The sequence below is a fragment of the Fulmarus glacialis genome, unplaced genomic scaffold, assembly GCF_000690835.1.
Source record: "Fulmarus glacialis isolate BGI_N327 unplaced genomic scaffold, ASM69083v1 scaffold11891, whole genome shotgun sequence".
Taxonomy (NCBI): domain Eukaryota; kingdom Metazoa; phylum Chordata; class Aves; order Procellariiformes; family Procellariidae; genus Fulmarus; species Fulmarus glacialis.
Genome location: NW_009192181.1, coordinates 70,338 through 92,720, shown reverse-complemented (window position 1 = coordinate 92,720; position 22,383 = coordinate 70,338). Strand labels below are relative to the sequence as shown.

Sequence of the window (22,383 nt, the reverse complement as noted above, 5' to 3'; positions counted from 1 at the left end):
AATTGGAATCTCCTATGACAGAACGTTATCGGAAGCTAGAAAATGTAAGTACTAATTATTGAAATTCTGTTTCATTTAGAGTAGTGGTCACCAGTTTATAGTTGTTCCTAAAACCTTAGAAATTAAAACTGAAAGGGGAGCAAAGTATGACATTCTTTGGTACTGTCCAGTACTGTTGTCCCAGCCAGCAAAGGTTGAAACCCTAGATGAGGGAGTAGGAGGGATTCAGTTCATCAAATATAACTTATGAAATGATAGGAAGATTGCATGGCATTTGAAGGAAATAAATCTGAAAACTTCTCTGATGTTTTTGTCTTTTTGTCTAACTTAGGAAGTAGAAAAATACAGAACAGAATATAACAAACTTCGTTATGAACATACTTTTCTGAAATCAGAATTTGAACATCAAAAGGAAGAACATGCACGTATTTTAGAAGAGAAGAAAATAAAATATGATGCTGAGGTATGTACATTTTAAGCTACTGCAAAATTCTATCTGATGACAAAGCTGCTTGAACATTGTGAAAATGTTGGTACTTGATGGGTTGTCAGTTTGACACCATTTCATAATGTAGTGTTTGTTTCCGTTCTCTTAATTCTCAGAACACTTTTATGACTTAGCCTAAAGCTATTTCTGTAGGTTTTTTCAGTCACGTGTTGCAATATGATTTGTGCTATTATAAGTAAGAATAGACTTGCCTTCTGATAAATGACAGCTAGTAGCTTTGCTTAATGCTTTTTTTAATCGCATTTATGATGGAATTTGAGACATTACGCTAATCTTAAATTAATAAGTTATCTGAGCAACTGATGTAAGTTTAGATTTTAAATTACTTATGTGGCAACTAATCCAAGAAGAAGGCAGCAGAAAATATTGTTAATATCAGACAAGGGTACATTTTGCGACTAAGTTGGATCATGACAGTGGTGGTGAAAAAGATGCTGAAAATTTTGGTAACTTTATTTCAGTTGTATTAACTCTTGAATAAACCATTCATGAATTTTCTGTTTCAGAATTGGACTTTGAAAAATGTAGCTAAATAAATTGCCAGCTTATTTATTTTTTAACTATATGCAGCAGTGTAAATGAGTGTTGCATATGTCATTTGCATATTAATTTAAGTATTTGTCTGGGAGCATGTATCGGAAGATGTCAGATTTGAATGTATTAGTCCAAGCATGAGACACAAATCAAAGCAATCATCGCCTTCAAAGTCAATCCAAATTTGCAAATGCAATGCATTAAAAACAGAACAGTTGTCCTTCCTGGAACTAAACCCACATGCTGCTTTACAGCCTGCCTCTCTTGTGGGCTTGTTGAGTTTGTGCTAGTCCTGCAGCTAATGAAGAAAATGAAACTACCTTGAGCCCAGGGGCAATGTGATCTAGTTTCTCTGTCTTAGAGCCTTTTTAACCTTCCATGCCATTTAGCGCAAGGACGCTACAAAAACATCCTAATTCTTAAATGGTGGCTTGTGCATGTCATGCAGTAAGTGTTTGAATCCCCTCATAAAAGGGATTTGGAGGGCTTTTGCTGCCGAAATTGGCTTTGCTCCATAGAAATTACTGATGCAACTTCTAAAAGCACTGCTGCAGATCAGAGTTTGGACTAGTCTCCAAATATCAAGAGAACTCTTACATACCTTAGTTTCTCACTCTTTTGACCCCAATTTTACGTTCAGTCTACGTAACTCATTTTGAAACACTAGAATCTCTATATTTATATGTTTGTTAGTTACAGTCTTGAGATTAGTTTGTAGAATTTGTACTACCTTGTAACAGAAAGTTGGTTTTTTTTTTTTTTTTTGCTTTATTTTCTGTCTGACAGGGCCAAATCATGTTGGCTGTCTTGTGTTACTAGCAGATTTGAGTTCTGTTGTAGTTATAGAATTGTGGAATCATAACGTAAGTTCGAAGATACCTCCTTCTAGTCCAACATCCTGCTTAAAATATTGAAGTGTAATGATATCGGGTTGCTCGGGGCCATCTGTGAGGATGGTGATTCCACAATCTTTCTGGGCAAACTATTCCAGTATTTAACCATCTTCAAGGTAAACTTTTTTCCTAACATCTAATTGGAATTTCACATGTTCCAGCTTGTGTCCGTTGCCTCTCTTCCCATCACCATGCATCTCTGAGAAGAGATCCATCTTCTCTGTATCCTTTTGTCATGTGTACAGAGGAATAACGTCTCCCCTGAGCCTTCTCTTCTCCAAGCTGAAGAGGCGTCATTCTCTCAACCTGTCCTTATATGTCATGTTCTCCAACGCCCTGACTGTCTTGGTGGCCATCCACTGGACTTGCTCCAGTCTGTCATTATTCTTTGTGTACTGGACGCAGACTCCAGATGCAGTCTTACAGGCACTGGAAGGGGACAAAGGATTACTTCCCTGGATCTGCTAGCTATCCTTCTGCCAATCTGCCAGGATGCAGTTGGTCATCTTTGCTGCAAGGGTACTCTGCTTATTAGTGTTCAACTTGTTGTCCGCTAGAACCCCCAGATCCTTTTCCATGGAGCTGCTTCCTAGCAGTTGCCCCAGCCTGTCCTGTTGCATTGGGTTACTCCATCCCAGGTGCATGATGTTGTACTTGCTCTTGTTGAAGAGGTTCCAGTCAGCCCATTCCTTCAGCCTGTCCAGATCCCTCTGAATAGCAGTTCTACTTTCCAGCACATTGACCATTTTCCCCCAGTTTGGTGTCATCCGCAAGCTTGCTGAAAATGTATTGCATCCCATCATCCAGGTCACTAATGAGGACAGGTCAATCAGTATTGGACCCTGTACTGATCTCAAAAAGACCCTGGTAGTTACAGTTAGCTAGCTGGGCTTTGCACCACTGATCATTACTCTCTGAGCCTGGCAGCCCAGCCAGTTTTCCACCCATTTTATCATCCACTTACTCAGCTCACATCTCACCAATTTGGTGAGAGAAAAGACTGTGGAAGACTGTATCAAAGGCCTTGTTAAAGTCAAGGTATATGAGATCCACTGCCCTCTCTTTGTCTGCAGTGCCAGTCACCTCTTTCTAGAAAGCAGAGAAGTAGGTCAGGCATGATTTGCCCTTGGTAAACCCTGCTTTCCACCACCTTGTCTTTCATGCATTTAGAAATAGCTTTTAAGAGGTTTTGCTTCATAACCTTCACAGAGACTGATGTGAAGCTGACTGTCCTGTAGTTATCTGGATCCTTCTTCTTGACCTTTCTGCTCTTGATGATGGATGTGCTGTCTGCCTCTTTTCAGTCATCAGGAACCTTCTCTGATTGCCATGACTTTTCAAAGGTGATAGAGAACAGCCTTGCAATGATATCAGTGAGCTCCTTCAAAAGGCTTTGATCCATTCTAAGGACTTGAGTGTGTTCAGTGGATTAAATTGTCCCTTACATTTTCTTCCTCTACTATGGGTACTGCTTTACTCCCACAGACTGCTAAGGGGCTCAGGGACATCTGAGGCCTGAGAACAAACCTTATCAGTGAAAACTGAAGCAAAAAAGACATTGAAGAATGGGTCTGTTGATTTTCCTAGTCTAAGAAAGAGAATAAATGTGAATGTAATTTCTTAGTATTTTTAATGCACACTGCTGCTCTTTCCTGAATTGTCAACTGCTGTATTTGTTGCTGCCTGATACCTAACCAATGTAAAAGCTTTTATTTTTCTTATTAACATTATCAGATTGCAAGGTTGGATAAAGATAAAGAAGAACTCCATAATCAGCTCCTTAGTGTTGATCCCACGAGGGACAATAAACGCGTGGAGGCACTCTCTAGAGAAAAGGCACAACTGTATCAGAAATTAAAAGGTTTAGAAGCAGAAGTAGCAGAACTAAGAGCAGAAAGAGACAATTGTGGTGTGCAAGCAGAAAATGTTCAAAGAGTACAAGTACGACAGTTAGCTGAGATGCAGGCTATGACAAGGTCTCTAGAGGTAAGACTGATTTTTTTTTTTTCTTTTTTTTTTTCCTCTTTCCAAATTTTGCTTCCTTGTAGAGTGTAGTGAGAATAACGCTTGGCCTGATAGAACTGTCGCTGAAGTCACTGATAATTTTGCCATTGACTCCACAATTAGAATTTGTACATTTCAGATTTAAAAACAAATTGTAAGTACATTGGGAGTCATGTACTGCCAATTCAACTTTGGAAAGGTGGAGAGCTCAACTGAGAGATTCTGTTGAATGATCTCTTTTCTAAATACGCGAGTGCTACGTTTGTGATGTTTGCAGTCAGTAAGATGTTCATGTCAGCATTTGTCACTTGGCTGGAGTTAGAAACTGATGACAATATGTTAATAGTCTGCTACAATAAATTTTTTTATTCTTTTCAAAAATGTCATATGATACTCCCCTATTTCTTTAATCCTTTCCTTGTGTGTAGTCATCTTTCTTGCCTACCTGTGTCTCTCCTTTCTCCAATACATTACTGCAATTGTTTAGTTCTTGGCTGTTGCTCTCCCTTAAAGAACCTTTGGTATTTCTGGCCTGTTGTATGTTTCCCAGGGTTCCACTGTATTCCTCATCTGTGGTCTTCAGTCCTCCTGTCAGTTCTTGCTATCTCTCTAGGTAGCGAGTCTTTCCATGTAGATTTCTCGCACAGTTGCAGCATACAGATAGACGGTTCATTTTCCTTTTTACTGTTATCAGTGCTGTATACCGTTGTTACAAAATGCTCTGATCACAACTTAGAAAGAAAAGTGCTGTAATATTCTTAATTTAGAAAATTTTTTTAAAAGTCCTGCTGGAAATAGGTCAGTTCAGAAAAAGGAAGGTGAAATCATAGCTTAGATTACCTTTTTGATACTTAGTAAAGCTCAGGATCTTGAGTCTATAATACACACAGTAATTGCATTTTATTTCCTCTCCATGATGTTAATTCTTCTGTTAGTGTAACTGTATAGGCCAACATATGACATCTTTTTGAGCACCACTTACAGTCATACTGGTGTTTACAGCCCAGTAATTTACTGATAGGAATACCTGCTGCCTCCTAAGTCAGATTACCTCTGCCTCTTGTGAAGTAGGATTGAAAATGTGTGTCATTCTGTGCAGGCAGTGTTAGTAAAAACAGTTGTGACTTTTGAATAAAATGCCAGACCCTTGTATTGGAACATACTGTTGAGCAAAGATAAATATTTATATATTACTATATAATATAAAAGGTCAGTAATATCTGAAAACCCAGATCAATTAAACCTTTCAAGTGAATAGCAAGAGACAGCCCTGCTCCAAAAATCTGACAAATACATCCTTTATTCAAGGCGGAAAAGAAGTCTGCTGAACTACAGATTGATCGAATTGAGAAGGAACTACGGATGAGTCATGAGCAAAACATTCTCTTAACTAGTAAACTTCACAAATCTGAACGAGAAGTCAATTCTTTAGCTGCTAAAGTAAGTGCTTTTATGGTATCTGAAATACATTTTTCATATCTTGTTATGTTTAAGTTTTTCGTAACTTTATTAAGAATAAAGTAACATTGTCTTCTGCTGTGACTTAAAATGGGTTTGGATTTTTTTTTCCCAGTTTCAGTTGGAGGATATAGAATATGTGACTTTACAGGAAAAACATCATCCCTAAAAGTATCTCTAAAGACTGAGGTTATGCTCTTTTTATTTGATTTTCTAGATCTTTTTTCTGAACAGAACAGGGCTCGAAGAGGTGTCTTTATATTCATGTTTTTAGTACTCATGAAAACAGCCAGCCTTATTTGACAGAAACAAGCATTGCTCTTTCATAGTGTGTAAAGTGCAATAGAGCTTCAAATTGATTTTTTCTTTCTTTTTTTTTTTTAAATGGAGCTATGGCTTCTGGAGATATTAAAAATATGCTCAATGGGCTATGTTAGCTACAGGAAGCAAGCTGCATTGGAATCACTTGCGGAGATTTAGGTTATATTAGAAGCAGGATAGTCACATTAGCATAGCGTTCTTCTTGGGCTAATGCCAGCATAGCTTGTACAGAAAAATTTCTGTACAGCACTGCATCATATCATTTTAAGTAGATCATTGTCTTGCAACATGTTTGAGTATCTTAGTCGTTCGGTTGGCACCAGATCTTAGAGGTTTTGTTCTGTGTTTGTATGCCTTTTTTTTTTTGTGATCTTAGAGACATTTCTAGAAAAATACTTAAGAAAAAAAAGATCAGAAGGCTTCTAGTTTAGAGAAAACCTGAAAGTGCTTAAGAAACTTGACATCACTGTTTAGTATTTCAGCATAATTACTTAGTATGGATGCCAGATTCAGAGTTTTACCTGGTTGCAGTGACTCCTCAGCTACGTAACTTAAAAAAGACAGATCCTTTATGAAATTTCATATGTAATTATTTGAATAAACAAGAAAAATCAAAACACTAGTAAACTGTTTTACCTTCAAATGTTGCAGAATAGTTACATTGCTTTATGTAAATTTGAGTGAGGAAATAGTTACTTGGGTAAATACTAGCTTTTTGCTGTTTCTTATTCCCTCTTTTCTGGAGAGGATACCTGGTAATAAATTTTTACCGCATCTGTCAGTTCCTGGTAGCAAATTTAATCCCCTGTGTTTTCTTACCTTTCTGGAGAGGCTTTAGTTAGTTCTGAGCTAACTGTAAAGCCAGTAACTTTGGTCTTGTATATCTAGCTGGATGCAGAATTATTTTAAGCTCTCTATTGTCTTAAAGCTATCCTGCATTTCTGAATATACTTTCCAAAATAACACTGACATGCGCTTTGTATGGATATGGCAGTTAATATTGTCATAATATGCCTCAAGAAGGATACAAGAAGGAAGAAAACTTTAACTTCTACTATAGTTGTTCTTTAACAATCTCAGATTTCATTCAAAACAGGCTTTACAGTGCACATTTATGAGTGTGAAGTATTTCATTTTGGTCCTTAATCCAAAAAAGTTCTAATTTACTGTAAGAATAGGATATACCTATACCAGTATTTAAAACCTCTTTATACAACATGTCATACTTGTCTCACATGAATAATAAATAGGAGGGGAAAACTTCTGTTAAACATTTTTTAATCAACTGTTTATCAGAATATATAGAAGATTGTTACGGTCTTTACTTTTTCTATCAAGTGGTGTTCTCTGCTCGCCTCCAGAAGGAGGAGAAAATTAAAATGTTTGGTGGTGTTTCTTGAAGGGAGGAAAGTAGAAACTAATTTCTATACTAACCTCCACCCCTTTCTGTATCCACTCAAACTTATTCCTGAGCACAGGTGCACGCATTTGTCTTCTGGATTTTGTGCCTTAAAAAAGCTACCTTAAATCTTTGCAAGTTGCCCTGAAATGTTCTCAATTTAGTATTTAAGCAACCAAATCCACCGTGTAGTTACTTAATAAGCTACTATGTCATTCTTAACCTTTTGCCACTTGTATATGCTAGCAGGTTGTAATTACATTTGTCATTGTGAATGGATTTTCATTATAAGTGCTTTCCTCTAGATGTTTAATTCTCATTGACCGTATAATTACTGCGTACAAATGCCTAAACTATAGAAAGTTTCCATGCAAGCAGTAATTGTCTTTGATTTTATGTTCTTAAAGCTCCTGTTTTTATGAGGCTATTTGATGTGTATGTCACAGCTGTAGAGCTGCACTTTAACACTACGAAGACCTGGATTTTGAGAAAGTAGTGTAGCACTCCAGGAGGTCGGGGACTATAAGTAGTTACCAAGTTGAAATTACTTGGGGGAGCAATTGATAATCTGGTTTTGCATATCACTGTTTTGTTTTACTTAGGGATATTAAATGTAACTTTATTTTAGCTTGACTCTGAGGGATCTTTAGTTGGAAGTGAAGTATGTGTAAACTGACATGCTACTGCTTGAGTTAACGAGGCATCAGGGTCTTATGCAATTTGGATCAGTGTCATAGCAAGATATTTCCAGTGAGTAGTCTTTTCAGAAATACCCCAATATTCGGAGGCTAGCTTGTAGAATGTATAGTATTTACTCAGAAACCAAGTTTTCACAGGCAATCCTGCGCATCTGTGCATGTGTCACCAAGGCTTCTTAAAAGAGTAACTTTTCTACACTGTAGCTTGTAATAACTGGCTGGTTAAAGACGAAATACATGTCAACAGTCAGACAGCCTGGTTTCTGGAATATATGTTGTGTTCGAGCACTTTAATTTTTTTAATCAGGGAATATATAAAACTTGCATTTCAAGATGACTGACAACTCATTCAATAATCTCCAGTGTGTGACTTGAGGAATTAATAAAAACCTGTAATAGCACTGATTATGATTTCGGGAATCAGATCATGTCAATAGCTTTAGTGTTAACAGTATCTATATAAAAATTTAAAATTATCTACAGGAGTAGATATTCTGGATTGGTTTCAGGAAAGCAGTGGATGAAAAAATTATTTAAAGTATGTTTAAAATAAGCATAGTCCATGATTATTTGGGAGATTTTCTTGTTAGCAAAGTATCACGTGAAAAACTTAACAGTAAAGCTGCAAATATATATATATAATTTAGTTGATTTGTTTTTTTTTTTCTAATTCATAGGTAGAAGAACTTAAACATTCATATAAATTGGAAGTAACAAATGTCAAACTGGAGGCAGCAAGAACAAAGAGTGAGGTAGAAAGAGAGAGAAACAAGATTCAAAGTGAAATGGATGGTAAAATGTGCAATTAATTTCTAACGATTTCTTTTGTAACTTCTAGTTAGAATACTAAAATTATTTTCCTCCAAACATTCCCCAGCAGCCTTCACCACCTACTTCTGGTCTAGGTCACAGATCTGACAATTCATTTTGTATCTGAAATAACTGTGTTGTTTCACTTGGTCTACTAGGTTAAGAAGAACAGTTACAGAACAATTTTGCATTTATGTAAATTAGTGAATTTGCTACACAATTTGAGCATAATCTGTTTCAAATCATGTACTTCATATGGTTATTTTTTCTATTATTGCCAAATTCTAGAGTCTTTCACACTCTGCTTGAAACCTTAATGTACCGTAGGGCTTCAGTGGTGGTTTTGTTTTCTCATTCTGTGTCCATGGAATTGTTAACAGTTGGGTAAGGCTGCCATGTGAAACAGAATACAATTTCTAGCTCCTTCTTTGAAGAAAATAGGCAATGTTCTAAGCTACCTAATACAGCTGAGTATGTAGGCAACTTGAAATAGCTTTCTAGAGTGAAAAGGCCAAAACTTTCTAGTACTAGTTATGTGTTGATGATTTAAATCACTACACAGCTTTTAAGTGGGCTGTCCTCACTGCTTTGCCATGACCCCAAAATATTACCTTCGTCTTCCTGGAATAGTTGATTCTGTTCACTTGCTTTAATATTAAGTTCTCTTAAGAGCAACTAAAGTGGTGTTTTCTGTATTGACAATGCACTTACAGGATATTGTGAATTAAAAATGTTGGACTCTATGAAGTACGAAACTACATACAGACAAGTTTTAAGCTAACCTGAACTTGCTGTGGAATCCAGTTTGCATCACTAATTAGCTAAATAACCAGGAGTCATTGTTATAGCATGTTGGCTTATTTGCCAGTGAACGCAGGTGTCTTGGTCGCAAGTTTTTCATTTGCATCTTTTGTCTCTTTTGGTAATATGAGTGGATTAAAATGTGAGATTTGTTGTAGCCAGGTTACTATGGTTTCACTGGTAACCAGTTACTGTTTACCATAAACTTTTCCATAAAAAGAAAATAAGGTTTCTTGCTTGACCTTTTCGCAGTTATTGTGGACCACTTCTGGGTTTGTGTGTGGTTGGGTTTCTTTTGGTGTGGTTTTTTGTTTTTTTTTTTTATCCTGACACAACTGCTTAGCAGAAATTGCTTTAGCGTTTAAATCTATAACATTATCAACTGTTTAATTACTTTTGTATGTTAAAATAATAAACCCTTGTAGGCAGAGATTCCATTGTAATGGTTACTTTTCAAAAGTTTTTGAAATGTTGCTGTTATACTAAGAAAGGCCATGTCTCTTCTCTTTTTCTTGTTTTTTTCCCATTCATTCATTCAATCATGTGAATTGTGATTTTTAGCTCCCTTTTATCAATTTATAAAGTTATTTTAATACTGGATTTTATCAGGTTGATATCAATAATGACATTTTAACTTTTTTTAATGTATAATGCAGGATTGCTGTCAGACAAGGAAATTCTTAAGGCAGCTGTTGAACGTCATAAGGTGCTTTTAGTAGAAAAGGATCGGGAGCTAATTCGTAAAGTGCAAGCTGCCAAAGAGGAAGTTTTTGAAAAAATTGCAGCCTTACAGGATGAAAAGTATGTTTGTTAATTTACTGCTCAACTTCTAAAAGAAGAGTGTTTTGAGTAACTTTTAAAAACGTCATTCTTGGCAACTAAACACTTCTGGCATTTTGGCATGATTCTTGTGTACATGTTGAATAATGTCTTAGGTTAGAACTCGAGAACAGATTAGCTGATCTAGAGAAAATGAAACTGGAACAAGATACGTGGAGACAATCTGAAAAGGATCAGTATGAAGAGAAACTACGTGTTGTACAGATGGCAGAAGAATCTAGCAAAAAGGAACTTCAGCGTTTGCGGTAGTGTGGCTTTTCTAACCTTAACACAAATTCCTCATTTTTTTCCCCCCTAATTTCTTTACAGTTTTCAGTATAAAAGTTTACTATTCATAGATACACAAATGTTCGTTGTGGTAAATTAAGCAAAATTATCTTTGGCATTGTGTAAAAAGAAGGCAGAAGTGAAAATGTGCTGTTTAAAAAAAAAAAAAAACAAAAAAACAAAACCCAAAACATTTTTCATCTAAACCTTTAAAAATTATATGATTTTAATGAACATTTTTAAGACATAATTTTGCAATACTCATGTTTGTTAAAATTGGCTCCTGGCATAGCCCCAGCATTAGAGTAAGCCATTTCTCTTTCCACGATGGCACCATATCAGCAACTGGCAAACTGGGACCCTAATATGATATCTCTTTGTGTTGGTTATTATAGTTCTCAGTGAAGTTGTTTTGCTATAGTATTTGTATGAAGGTCAATATGATAAAATGAGCAAAAGTCATACTCCAAAAGCAAACAAATCAACGTATTTCTTACTCCTATGTGAAGTCTAATAATCAATAAAATATATTTTTAATCATTGTTTGGTTAAATATTTATCAGCCTTTCAAATTATGCAATATATTCTATTGTCAGACTGATTTTTCCTAACTTCTAACATCTATATTTTAATTAGATAAAAATAAGGATGTTTTATACAATTTTAGATTAAAAATTCAGCAGCAAGCTATTCAGACAGAGGAGTTGGAAGAAAAGAAACGTGAAAGTGCTGATCTGAAACAGGTAAGGTTTTAGTGCATTTTAATGTTTTATGGAGAAATACAATCTTTCCTGCAGTTACCATGTCCAGTGTTTGAAGATTAGATTGAATTTTTAAGGCGTTTTTTTCCTGAGGGACAAATTGCATACAACAGATATTTAAAAACGAAAAGTGTTCAAAAATCAGTCATGCTTTCCTGGACCTTTATAGATGGATTACAGCTTTTTGCTTCATGTGTATTGTGGGTATCAAGGATTTCAAAGCTGAATGTTTATAGACTGGTATATTGAATATGGTTATGCACTATTTAACTGGAGATTCAGTTTCCATGGAGACTTACAAATTGTTTCTAGGTAATGCTTTGCATTTACACTGCATCTCTCATCTGAGGTTCTTCAAGTGCTTAACAGGTGTTTCATAAATGAATAAACTAGTGTAAAAAGGTATATTTCTATTGCAGAGTGAATTGATGGCAGTGTTGAAAATAAAACCTAATTCTTTTAACTCCTGCTCGCCTATGATATTTAGTAGGTAAGAACATAGCTGTGCATCAAATTAGTCTGCAAGCTGTGTGCACTTGAAGTTCAAGGCATTATTTGTTTTTCCTCCAGAAATCAGAAACTGGGGTATCTGAGAGTGCATGTGGGGAGAGGAAAAGGAAAGGGAAAATCATCCTTTCCATGCGCTGCTGGCTGCAGAGATTGGACTTTTCAGACTCTATACTTACTTGTTTTTGTGAACTGGTTGGTACAGCCACTGCAGGCTGTAACACGTTGTGCATTATGAGAGGGAAGAGTCTGGGTAGCTCCACAGCTCAGCTACTAAATGTTGTGTGGTGCTCTAGTTCTGTTCAGCCCTGGGGTTTAATGTCGGATTTCTTAAGTTCTGGGGAACTCATCAATGACTGAAGATTCCTGCCTCCCTTTCTCTTTCTCATTTTAACTACAATAGAAAATCTTTCTTGTCTAATAGTGATTTACTGTAAAGCTTCTGGAGAAGCTTTTGAGTAAGGAGAAAAAGAACAAATAAGAAAGGCTTATGAAAAGCTAATGCAGCCCGTTGGTGTCTACATTTTACTCTATCTCAGTATCTCAAAATTAATTTAGTTATTTGCATATCTTCTTAAATGGAAAAAATTCATTTCTTTGTAGCAAATGCACAACATGCAACTCCAGTTTGCCTCACTTTCTCAATCAGAAAATGATTTACTAGAGTCTAATCAGAAGCTGAAGGAAATAATAGAAAGATTGAAACAAGAATGTCAACATGCAAGGACTCAGGCAGAGAAAGCTCAACTGGAAACAGAGAAGTAATTTTTTTCTTCTTTTTGGCTTTACTTTTCCTTTTCATATTGCTTGTATTACTTTCATGTGGATTACTTAGTATGGATTGTAGATTCTGAATAAAGTCTGAAATTAAAAATGAACAGGAAATATTGGACAATTGTAAAAAATGGGTATACCTTCTGTTGTGCAGTATATATCAAAGCTTTGCTTGTGATAACTTCCAAAATAGGAGTTTGTTTCCATTCATGTCCGTTACAATTCTTGACTAGTGAAATACACTGTTTTTATAGAATGAGATCCTATCTATATTGAAGTGAACATCAAACTTATATTAGTTTAAGTGGATCCAGAGTTTCACACATCGTTCTTTTAAGAGTGTTTAAGCATTAAGAGTGAAAAAAGCGTTTAAGCACTGTATTATGCCTTGATAAGATTTCAAGGACCCAGTCTGTATATGTGTGTATAAACTTTTTTTTCCCCTCCCACTAGATCCTTTTAGCTGATATGAGGCAAGTAAAAGCTTACTGGATATCTTCTAGTTGCTCTCATCAAAATTAAAAATAATCTCTTCTGTTTTTTGCACGAGCTTGACCACATAAAATCAAAATATGCTAATAAGTGCTGAAGGAAAACAAATCTTTTTCAGAGCCCATACAGTAATGAACACTTTCCTGGAATTTAAAGATTAATTTGTCAGTCTGAAATGGCTCTTTAATATTTCCTAGATTAATAACCAAATACATGTCTAATTTGTACTGGATTATTGTGTGGTGGGTTTTTAAAAAAAGTCGGCGTCCTAGATTAAATAGAAAACTTCCAAGAGGTATAATGTAGCATTTTTTGTTTTAACTTTGCTACAAATTGGTACTGCAATTGCTGCTTTGTCATTAGCTTAAGTATTGCTTTTCAGTTTAACATTTGAAGAAATTACTGCATTAGGACTGCAGAGTATGTTCAGTTGTCATAGCATGTTAAATACTTTGGATGTTTACTTTAGGAAGGTGTATTCATATCTTGAGTGAGACTGTCAATGGCATTTACATATTTATGGGCCATAGACCAGTCAGGAGTAGGTTTTCCTGGGAAGGCAGTGGAAGGAACTTGGCAGTCCTCAGAGATTGTTGTGTAAGTATGTAGATAACGGGAGATGCACCAAGGCTGATACTGCAGAAATTAAGCAGCTTTGCAGCCTACATGTAAGTCCTCCAGGTCCGTCCTGCTGTTACCCTGGAGAGCCCTGGGACGCGTTTCCATTCTTTTTTTGACTCTGTGAGTGATAGGATCCTTCCTCAGTTCAGTAATTCTTACGGGTTTGAACTCCAAGAGTTAAGTTGCACCAAAGCAACTTGGCTTAAAGAGGAAGTGAAATAAGGACCAAAAGATAAGAAAACCTTATACTCAGGCTGCCCAGGGAAGTGGTGGAGTCGCCATCCCTGGAAGTATTTAAAAGACGTGTAGATGAGGCGCTTAGGGACATGGTTTAGTGCGCATGGTGGTGTTGGGTTAACGGTTGGACTTGATGATCTTAGAGGTCTTTTCCAACCTTAATGATTCTATGATTCTATGATTCTATAAAAAGTTTCAGATAAATAAAATAATGCCAGTTGAGCCATAAGTAGGCAAAGCAGCTGCCTGCCTGGCTGTGTCAATCTTAGGCTTGGGAATGAAAATGTGAAATGAAAAAAAGGGCTGAAGGCAAACTATGAGACTGATATAGATCAGAGATGAGCTCAAACAGGCACTTGTTAAGCATTTCAGGAACAGCATTAGTAGCATTTAAAAAAAAAATTTCATGGCATTTTTAACCACTGTCTCAATTGAAATTCTTTTGCTGTTAAACAGTGCTTTTTGAGAAAGCTCTTTGGTTCCTGGGTAGTAGTAGTTATTTACAGTCAACAGCAAGGTACAAAACACACTGGGTCTACTAAAAGAACTGTGACAGGTACCAAGTGGGCCAGGATCCTGGTGCTGAGATGAGCGTGGATGACTCCTAATACTTCTGCTGTGGGGAAGGGAAAGACTGTTCAGTGAGAAATGTATGGAGGTTCATTCAGAGGCCCTGTAGGGAACTTGCATCAGCCCAGGACTGGAGTGGTATGGGTGCACTGATACTAAGCCTTGGACTGCATTTCTTAAAAACTGCTGCACAGAATCTCACCATTTTGATTTTTTTATAGTAATGTATTTAAATATGCAGTTAGTTCTTGTCTGCTTTGACCCACAATGCAGATAGCCCAAACAAACAAGGCAACAGAGAGAAAGTGGCTCCTTTCCTATCCACTGCTAGAGAACACAGCCTAATTTTAGTATGTTTTAACCATGCAAAGGCCTAACAGATAACATATGTTGTTGGTAGTGTGTGTTCAGCTGGAATGTTGTCTAGGAACCATATCGGTGGGAGCTTCCTGTTGTGTTGGCGTTTGTTCTGGTTGGGAGCACACACTAGTCAAGTCTGTACTTCTCTGTTAAAAAAAGCATAGTAGACCGCACAGGGCAGCAACCTATTCTCTTACATCTTACCTCAGCTCTTCTGACAACTGATGTTTGGCATAGGTGTCTACTGTTGTGTTCCAGTGCGATTATTTGATCTAAATTTAGAAATTTTCCATGGATGGTTTGGCAACATGCCAAACCAACAAAGAACCTACAATTAACTAGCTTATTGGAATCAGTTTTCAAAATACGCCTCGTAGTTGAACAAAACCTAGGATGATGTTAATGCACAGGTTCAATTTTGGTGAATCTTTAGCACAATCAAATTTAAATCAGATCCTTCAAGCGTATAAACGTAGGAGTTGTGAATAGATGCATTTTAAGAGCCTGGAGACATTAATCAAATGCATTGCTTTGTCTATATAATCTCTTAATCTTTTTACCTGATTTTTTCAAAGGACTTTAGAATACAAACGTATAGAATGGCTGGAGGAGAAGCATGTGCTTACTCAGCGCATCACAGAGAAAGAAGAGAAATACAACCAAGTGAAGAACAAGCTATGTCGAGCTGCTGTTGCTCAGAAAAAGGCATGTTGACTCCCCCTTTATGAATGATCCAACTTATTAAAAGTTCAGCTTTACTTTGGCCAGTGAGAATTGTTTTATTATTAAGAGTTTATTTGCAATCTACTGAATATAGTAACAAAATATATAGGTTCTTCCAGATTAGCATAGAAATAGGTTGAAGTGATACGCGAAAAAAGTTACAGCCAACAACTTTGTTATAATGCCATCAAAGATTTTGTGAGGCTTTGTGTTTGTGTGTATATATATGGTTATTTAAGAGATGGACTCCTTGATTAGTAAGGATGATGTTTTGGATACCAGACAAATGATGTTCTGCTTTTCCCTGATGGAGTATTAAAATTTCATATCTTCTCCTAAGCTTGCTTTTTATGAAATAACTTGAAAGGAAAAGCTGATTAATTGTTTATAAAAGTTCAAGATTAATTGGCAGTGTTATACATTGGACATACACAGGTTATGAAACCTACCAGTAGCTTTTAAGGTTGTTAAAAGTTGAAGTCAACATGGGGGGGTGAGGGTGGGGAGAGGAAAAAAAAAGCATACTTTTTTTGTCATGTTTATACTTATTTATACACGGTCATTTAAGGAATGAATTTTCTAATTCTCAAATACATTTAGTGTTTGTTAGTACAGCAAGTCACTGACCAACGACTGACTGACAGCTGTGCATCTTTCAGTTGCAGCTATGGATCATTTCTCATCTCTTTTGTTTCCCATCACGGGGATTCAGAACCTTCAAACAACACAGCACTTCTTAAAGAAGGAAAATCCTAAAAACTGTCACGGCTTTAAAACCACATGCAGTGTAGATTTAATTTTTACAGGATCTAATCTATCAAGGCATTACTTAGCTCTGTTTGAAATGTCTGTTTGACAGAGAAAGACTCTCAATGATAATAAACAAAGGAGGATGCAAGAGAAACTAGAACTTTTGGAAGCCAAGATAGAAGAGCTAGAAAAAGAAAATCAGGTGCTAAATAGGTAATAAACTTTGCTTTTTCTTGGCATGAAAAATGATATATGCCCAAGATCTGACTTACAAATATGAAGTAATTTTGAAGATACATGACACTTAGTTTAGTAACTGGAGTCCAATCTAATGACACTTTCAGCATTAGAATTCTTTGAATGGAATCCATTTAGGATGGACAGCTAAGAGTTTGAGACAACTGCAGGGCTGTCTCTTCAGGAAGAAATGGAGGAAAAATATCTGATACGCAGTTGCAGGAATCCCTTCAAAAGAAGGAAGTATGTAAAAAAGGAGGTGTGGCAGCGAAGCAGTGTTAGAGTTGAAAGTACAGTATGTGAAAATAAATGGAAGATGGGAAAGAAAAAGACTTCAGAATTGCAAGAGAAACAGACTTAGCATCCTCTCTGAAAGACAAGCTTTTTTTTTTTCTCTTCACTGAGTACCTATGGGGGGGTTGATTCAAATAATTGATTTAATGTGGCTCCTGTGGCTCACTACTGTGAATGCTATCAAAAGCTTAATTTATTCCATGTAAATTCTAATCTGTAATACAGCAGATAGCTTAATGTGTAGAGGGACTTTTAGCTAGACATTTAGGCAGAAGAATACACACAGATCTTCTACCTTCCAGTTTTTCTGGTATATAGTTTTCCTTTGTAGGCATAATAAACAGTAGAGTATTCGTGGAGAGGGATGCTTCTGTGTTAGGATAATAAAGATTTTGAGCAGTAAGAAATCTCTTATTTCCTAGGCAGAATGTTTCCTATGAAGAATACGCACGCCTCCAGAAGAGACTGAAGGACTTGCAACGTAGACACAATGAATTCCGGAGTTTAATTCTGAATCCTAACATACCGTCACTCAATCCAGTCAGTATAATGTCATCATCTGCCTTGCCTCCTGGGCCTGAAGTGTCCTTCCCCCTTCTTCAGGTGGTGATGTATTACAAGTTGTGAAAATAATACAACAAAAGAGGGTACTAGAACAGTCCTACGTTACAGAACTTAGTCTTAAGGAAGGAGTATTTGATCTTTGAACAGAGGAAGGAAACTTTGAGGAATGCTTCTAGCGATGTTCCCTTCCTCGCAATAGGAAGGAGTTCTTGAAAGACAAACGATACATTACAGAATGTACAAATGGGCAGTTTTAACCCAGTTCCCCGTACTTTGTCCCTCTCCTGAGAGGCTTGAAATGGCTCCTTCTGGACAAGAAATACCATAGTGGTGTTCTCACACCACAGTTTCATTATTAAAAAGCAGCATTGCTGCTCTTGATTTCTTGTGTGGTTAAAAGAGTTTTACTTACTCTGGTGAGCTTCTGAGGGTGAAAATCTCTCTGGCTGAGGTTGACCAGGCTGACTTTACAGATTCTTGGTAACTGAGACCTCAGGTCTGCGCACCTCTTCATCTGAGAGGAGGAACGCCTGCACGTGTATTTCTCGTTGATGCTGTTCATCATGAATGTTAGAACAATACCCACAAAACATTGAGGAGTAAAATGTAGTGAATAAGGATATTTTGGACTTCACAATTTTTATTTTAAAATCATTAATTAAACAAAATGAAATTATCACTCATTTTGGTCCATTGTAGGCATGCAAAATGTACTAATGTACTTTCTTTAAAAATTTATTTCAAGGAGGAACAGCATCAAAGAGAGCTTTCCCTGCTTCGCAAGCGGTTGGAAGAACTAGAAACCACACAGAGAAAACAGCTGCAAGATCTTGGACCATCTCGAGAACGAGTAACGGTGGGTGCACACGGGGACAAGATTGCTGGAGAAGGCGATGCACGAAGTGAGGACTCCAAATAGAATCTGCAAACTCTACATGCTGTTAGTTTTCAATAGCTTCTCTTTTTTACGTGCTTTTAGTATTTTGCCAAAAACACGCTTGTATGTGCCTGAATAGCATAAAATATATTCTGCATAGTTTTGTATTTATTTTTGATAGACTGTCATAAATTATCAAGTATCATGGTTCAAAACAAAACCATTAAAAGATTAACTAAATTTTGAAATGTTTTTATATAAAGCAAAATTATTTGGAAGTCAAAAACATGAAATAATCCCTTCACACGAAACTTTAAAAAACATTTATCAAAGTTTGGGTGGTGCTGACATTTAAAATAAAAATTAAGATCAAATTTTTTTGATAAATCCTTTAAAACTTGTTTGATAATATCCTCTTACTCCTTCAATGTAGAAGTCACTGTACCAGTGTGGAGTTTTGCTGGGTTGCTGTTTTGATTGTTAACAATGCTGTAATCCACATTTGGATTGTTATTTTGAAGTTCCCATGCAGATAGAGAGGATGAAATGAAATTGAAAAAGTGCTGAAAACTTTTATTTGCTACCCTTGACAATGTGCCTCTTGTGTTTTTTATAATGGGAATAAGCAATAATTGGGTTTTTTAATATAATGTAGTAGAAATGAAGTATAACAAATTGCCTTCACATTATGAAAATGTAAGTTTGTATTTGTTGCTACTGTTAATTTGTTTACTTAACTAACATAAAATTATTTATTCAAGGTTGAATGTATTTATTTAAAATCTTTTTTTCCCCCCCTTAATTATCAGTTTAGTAACGGAAACTTGTGAAGGATCAATTCATTTTCCTGGAAGTGTAGGAATGATTTTATCTGGTTTTTTGTTTGGTTTTGGGGTGTTGTGGGGTTTGTTTTTGTTTTGGTTTTTTTCCCTTCAAAATACTGCAGTGAAAGTATGAGACAGTGAGATATGCAGTGTGATTTCTTTTAATAGCTTACTTGGTATTGTTATTAGACTGTAGTAATAGACAACGGAATTAACTACATTGCATATGGTGACACTGTCATTGATTCAACTTTTCTCTCCAAAGGCTGCATTATTTTTCCATAAAGTACGTAAGTATAAGGATTGTACTGCACTTTCTTGGGGAATTTGTTAAGACTTCTCTGAGGAAAACAGTGTGATTATTAGAAGTAACAAACTATTTCTACTGTCTCCTGCAGGATTAATTTGGAAAACCTGTGCCTGAGCCAGCTTTGCCACATGTAATGTTGACTAACGTTTACCAGTGTACGATGGTTGCAAAGCGCTAGCTCCCGACAGCCTCGCATTTCTGTCCCCGCCTCTGGTTATGTGGTCTTCAGTGAGACTTTTATCTGGTGTCGGGGGGCCGGGAGGGTGGTTTATACAAACTAGGGAAGCCTTGCAGGGCGGAAAAAGGGTAACAGCAGGAGGAAGAATGATGGTTATCTGCTGGTTTCTGGGCTCCCTTTCCCAGTCTGTCTCAGGCTCTTTGCGCAAGAGTTATTTTCCTGTCCCTGCAGGACCCTCTCCTGAGAGAATGGCTATCAAGTTATCTTAGTTTTTAATATTTTTAGCTTTTTAAAAGTATCATCAGCCTTAAAGCAATGAAGTTGTAGTGCGGCTGCTGACGGCTGTGTGGAGGTGTAGCGGGCACTGCACCTTCAGCTGCTCAGCAGCTGCTGGGTTTCAGGCCAGCACCTCTGCAGCCCCGGCATCACCTGATGCTGCGTTGTACCTTCCTCTTTTTGTACTTCCCGACTTCAGTGTGACGGGGTGGTTTGTAACACTTGGTGCCCAGCCCTGTGGCTCTGCCTGCAGCCTGGCAGGGCTGGAAGGGCAGCAGTACTTCTCAGCTGACGCCCATCAGTGTCTTATACCCCCTTCCTTGCATGACCTTGGTATTGCTACAAGCTGTGCTTGCTTTTAACCATTTTAAAGTACACAAGTTAATCAAAATAACCTCCAAATGCGTTTTATTCTAGATAAACCCATACAAACACCAACATGTATTTGTCATTTGCACTTTTTTTAACCATTCATTTTAAACAACAGGTTAACTTCTGTACAACAGGAATTACTTTACACATTAGTAAGCTTTGACTTTAAACTAGATGACTGCAAAATAATGCTCTGTAAGCTAGTGTTAGAAAATACACTGTTTGCTATAGCAGTTTGCCTGTAAACATGTGAAAATAAGTTCAAGAGAAGTTTGCTTTCATTTCAGAGAATGCTACTAGAATTGTTGGGCTGCCATATACCGCTTTAGTCAGAGGTGGTTCTTTTTGTCCATGTAACAGTAACGGCGAATTGCAGATACGGAAGGTGTGCCAATGTTTTGTGTGCGGACCCAAACCTACCAAAAGAGCCACAATCACTTAATTATACTTCACATCACTTCGTGAGATCCACTTGATGGGTTACAAAGTCCCAGCATGACTTTAATGGTTTACTAACAGAGTGACGCTGTTTAGGAGGCTTGAATAAAAGGCAATAATCCTATTCCAGGCTGTAGGCGAACCTACAGGGCCTGCTTCAACATATACTTAATCTCTAGAAATCATTAAAGCTATTGTAGCAAACAAGCAGTAGTACAAATACAGAATAGGACTGATTTTCGTTTCCTCATCATATAAACACATATAGTGAAGTTCACAGGATCAGACCCACGCAAACAGATTATATTTTACAGCTTTTCAAGCAGAAATGGTGGTTTGTTTTTTTTTTTTTCTTCTGCCTGTACAGAAGGTTACTGTTGAACAAAACTATCACAGTTCATTCAAATGCACTGCCAGCAAACACCTGAAGTGGCACGGAGCTGCTGAGACATCCATCTAACTGGAAAGAGTAATCTGCTCAGGCCCCTCCTTTAATATTAATTACTGTGCTTTTTTTATTGATTTGATGCTGCTTTAAAAGGTTAAGAATGATAAAAATCAAGCCCTTAAGTACAGGTATTCTCAGCTTAAGTGCTACTCAAGCCACAGTCCACTCCTTTAGGACAGAGGGCAAGACAGGTTAGGGTTGGGGTGGTTTTTTCCCAATCAAAATTAACCTTACCACAATATATTGTGCCAGGCAGAGAAGAGAACTGCTGAAAGTACTGCAACATTGTAGTGCAGTTTCCTGAACAAAGCCATACATTCCCTCAAGTATAAAGTGTAAACTTAATAGCAAGTGTAAGACTTGAATTAAAAAAACAAAAAAAGCCATCACAGTATGGGTTGGTGGCTGCCTTTACTGATACACAAGAGGTACAATTTGTGCAATCATGTGGTGGGGAGGGGGCAGACCAGTAGGCAACGTGGTTTTGTGTTTGCTTTTTCCCACGTTAACAGCCAGCCTTGCTTCTGCCAAAGCGTGGTTAGCGTTTGCCGGCGCTGGCCGGCCGCATGCCGTGGGATCGTGCCTGGTACCAGTTTCTGGTAGCCATCGCAACCAAAGCAGCCAGCTTTAGTATTGTTGCACTGCAGCCTCTGGGCTCCTCCAAAGCAGCGGTGCACACTAATACATGTTTTGAGCGTTCCGCTGCCTGGGAGCCCGGCGTAGGCGGCTCTGGCGGGTCACAGCCCCGGCGTAGGCTTTCTATACTAAATTTGGGCCAGCTGTGCTGTTCACAGCCCGCGGCACCCTCGCCGCTGCCAAGGCAGGGGACAGCTCTTCCCTCTCCTGTGGGCCACTGCACTACGCCACTCACCGCCAGTGGTGGGGCCCTCCGGAAACGTGTTGAAATGTATCTCTGCCTCATCAATGCCTTGCCTCAAATCTAAGGGCTGGCCGCAGCCTAAGTGCCTCCAGGTGACCGAAGCAGAGTCCAGGGCAACAAAAGACTTCAGCTCTGTAGTGGAGGGGGACAGCTCTTCCCTCTCCTGTGGGCCACTGCACTACGCCACTCACCGCCAGTGGTGGGGCCCTCCGGAAACGTGTTGAAATGTATCTCTGCCTCATCAATGCCTTGCCTCAAATCTAAGGGCTGGCCGCAGCCTAAGTGCCTCCAGGTGACCGAAGCAGAGTCCAGGGCAACAAAAGACTTCAGCTCTGTAGTGGAGGGTGGGAGCATGCT

At 37.6% G+C, this 22,383-nt stretch overlaps 1 protein-coding gene across 1 annotated transcript in view; it reads left to right on the top strand.

The window, feature by feature from the left end:
* The window catches only part of CEP83 (centrosomal protein 83kDa), a 20,250-nt gene extending 1,908 nt beyond the window's left edge, over nt 1–18,342 (top strand). Inside the window, exons 4-16 of the mRNA XM_009586966.1 lie at nt 1–44; nt 332–463; nt 3,670–3,921; nt 5,248–5,379; nt 8,493–8,607; nt 10,083–10,227; nt 10,362–10,511; nt 11,201–11,276; nt 12,405–12,562; nt 15,431–15,560; nt 16,438–16,541; nt 17,282–17,462; nt 18,169–18,342. Of these exons, the coding sequence (XP_009585261.1) occupies nt 1–44; nt 332–463; nt 3,670–3,921; nt 5,248–5,379; nt 8,493–8,607; nt 10,083–10,227; nt 10,362–10,511; nt 11,201–11,276; nt 12,405–12,562; nt 15,431–15,560; nt 16,438–16,541; nt 17,282–17,462; nt 18,169–18,342 (1,793 nt within the window). The remainder of the gene's footprint in view (nt 45–331; nt 464–3,669; nt 3,922–5,247; nt 5,380–8,492; nt 8,608–10,082; nt 10,228–10,361; nt 10,512–11,200; nt 11,277–12,404; nt 12,563–15,430; nt 15,561–16,437; nt 16,542–17,281; nt 17,463–18,168) is intronic.
* The last annotated feature ends 4,041 nt before the right edge of the window (nt 18,343–22,383 follow it).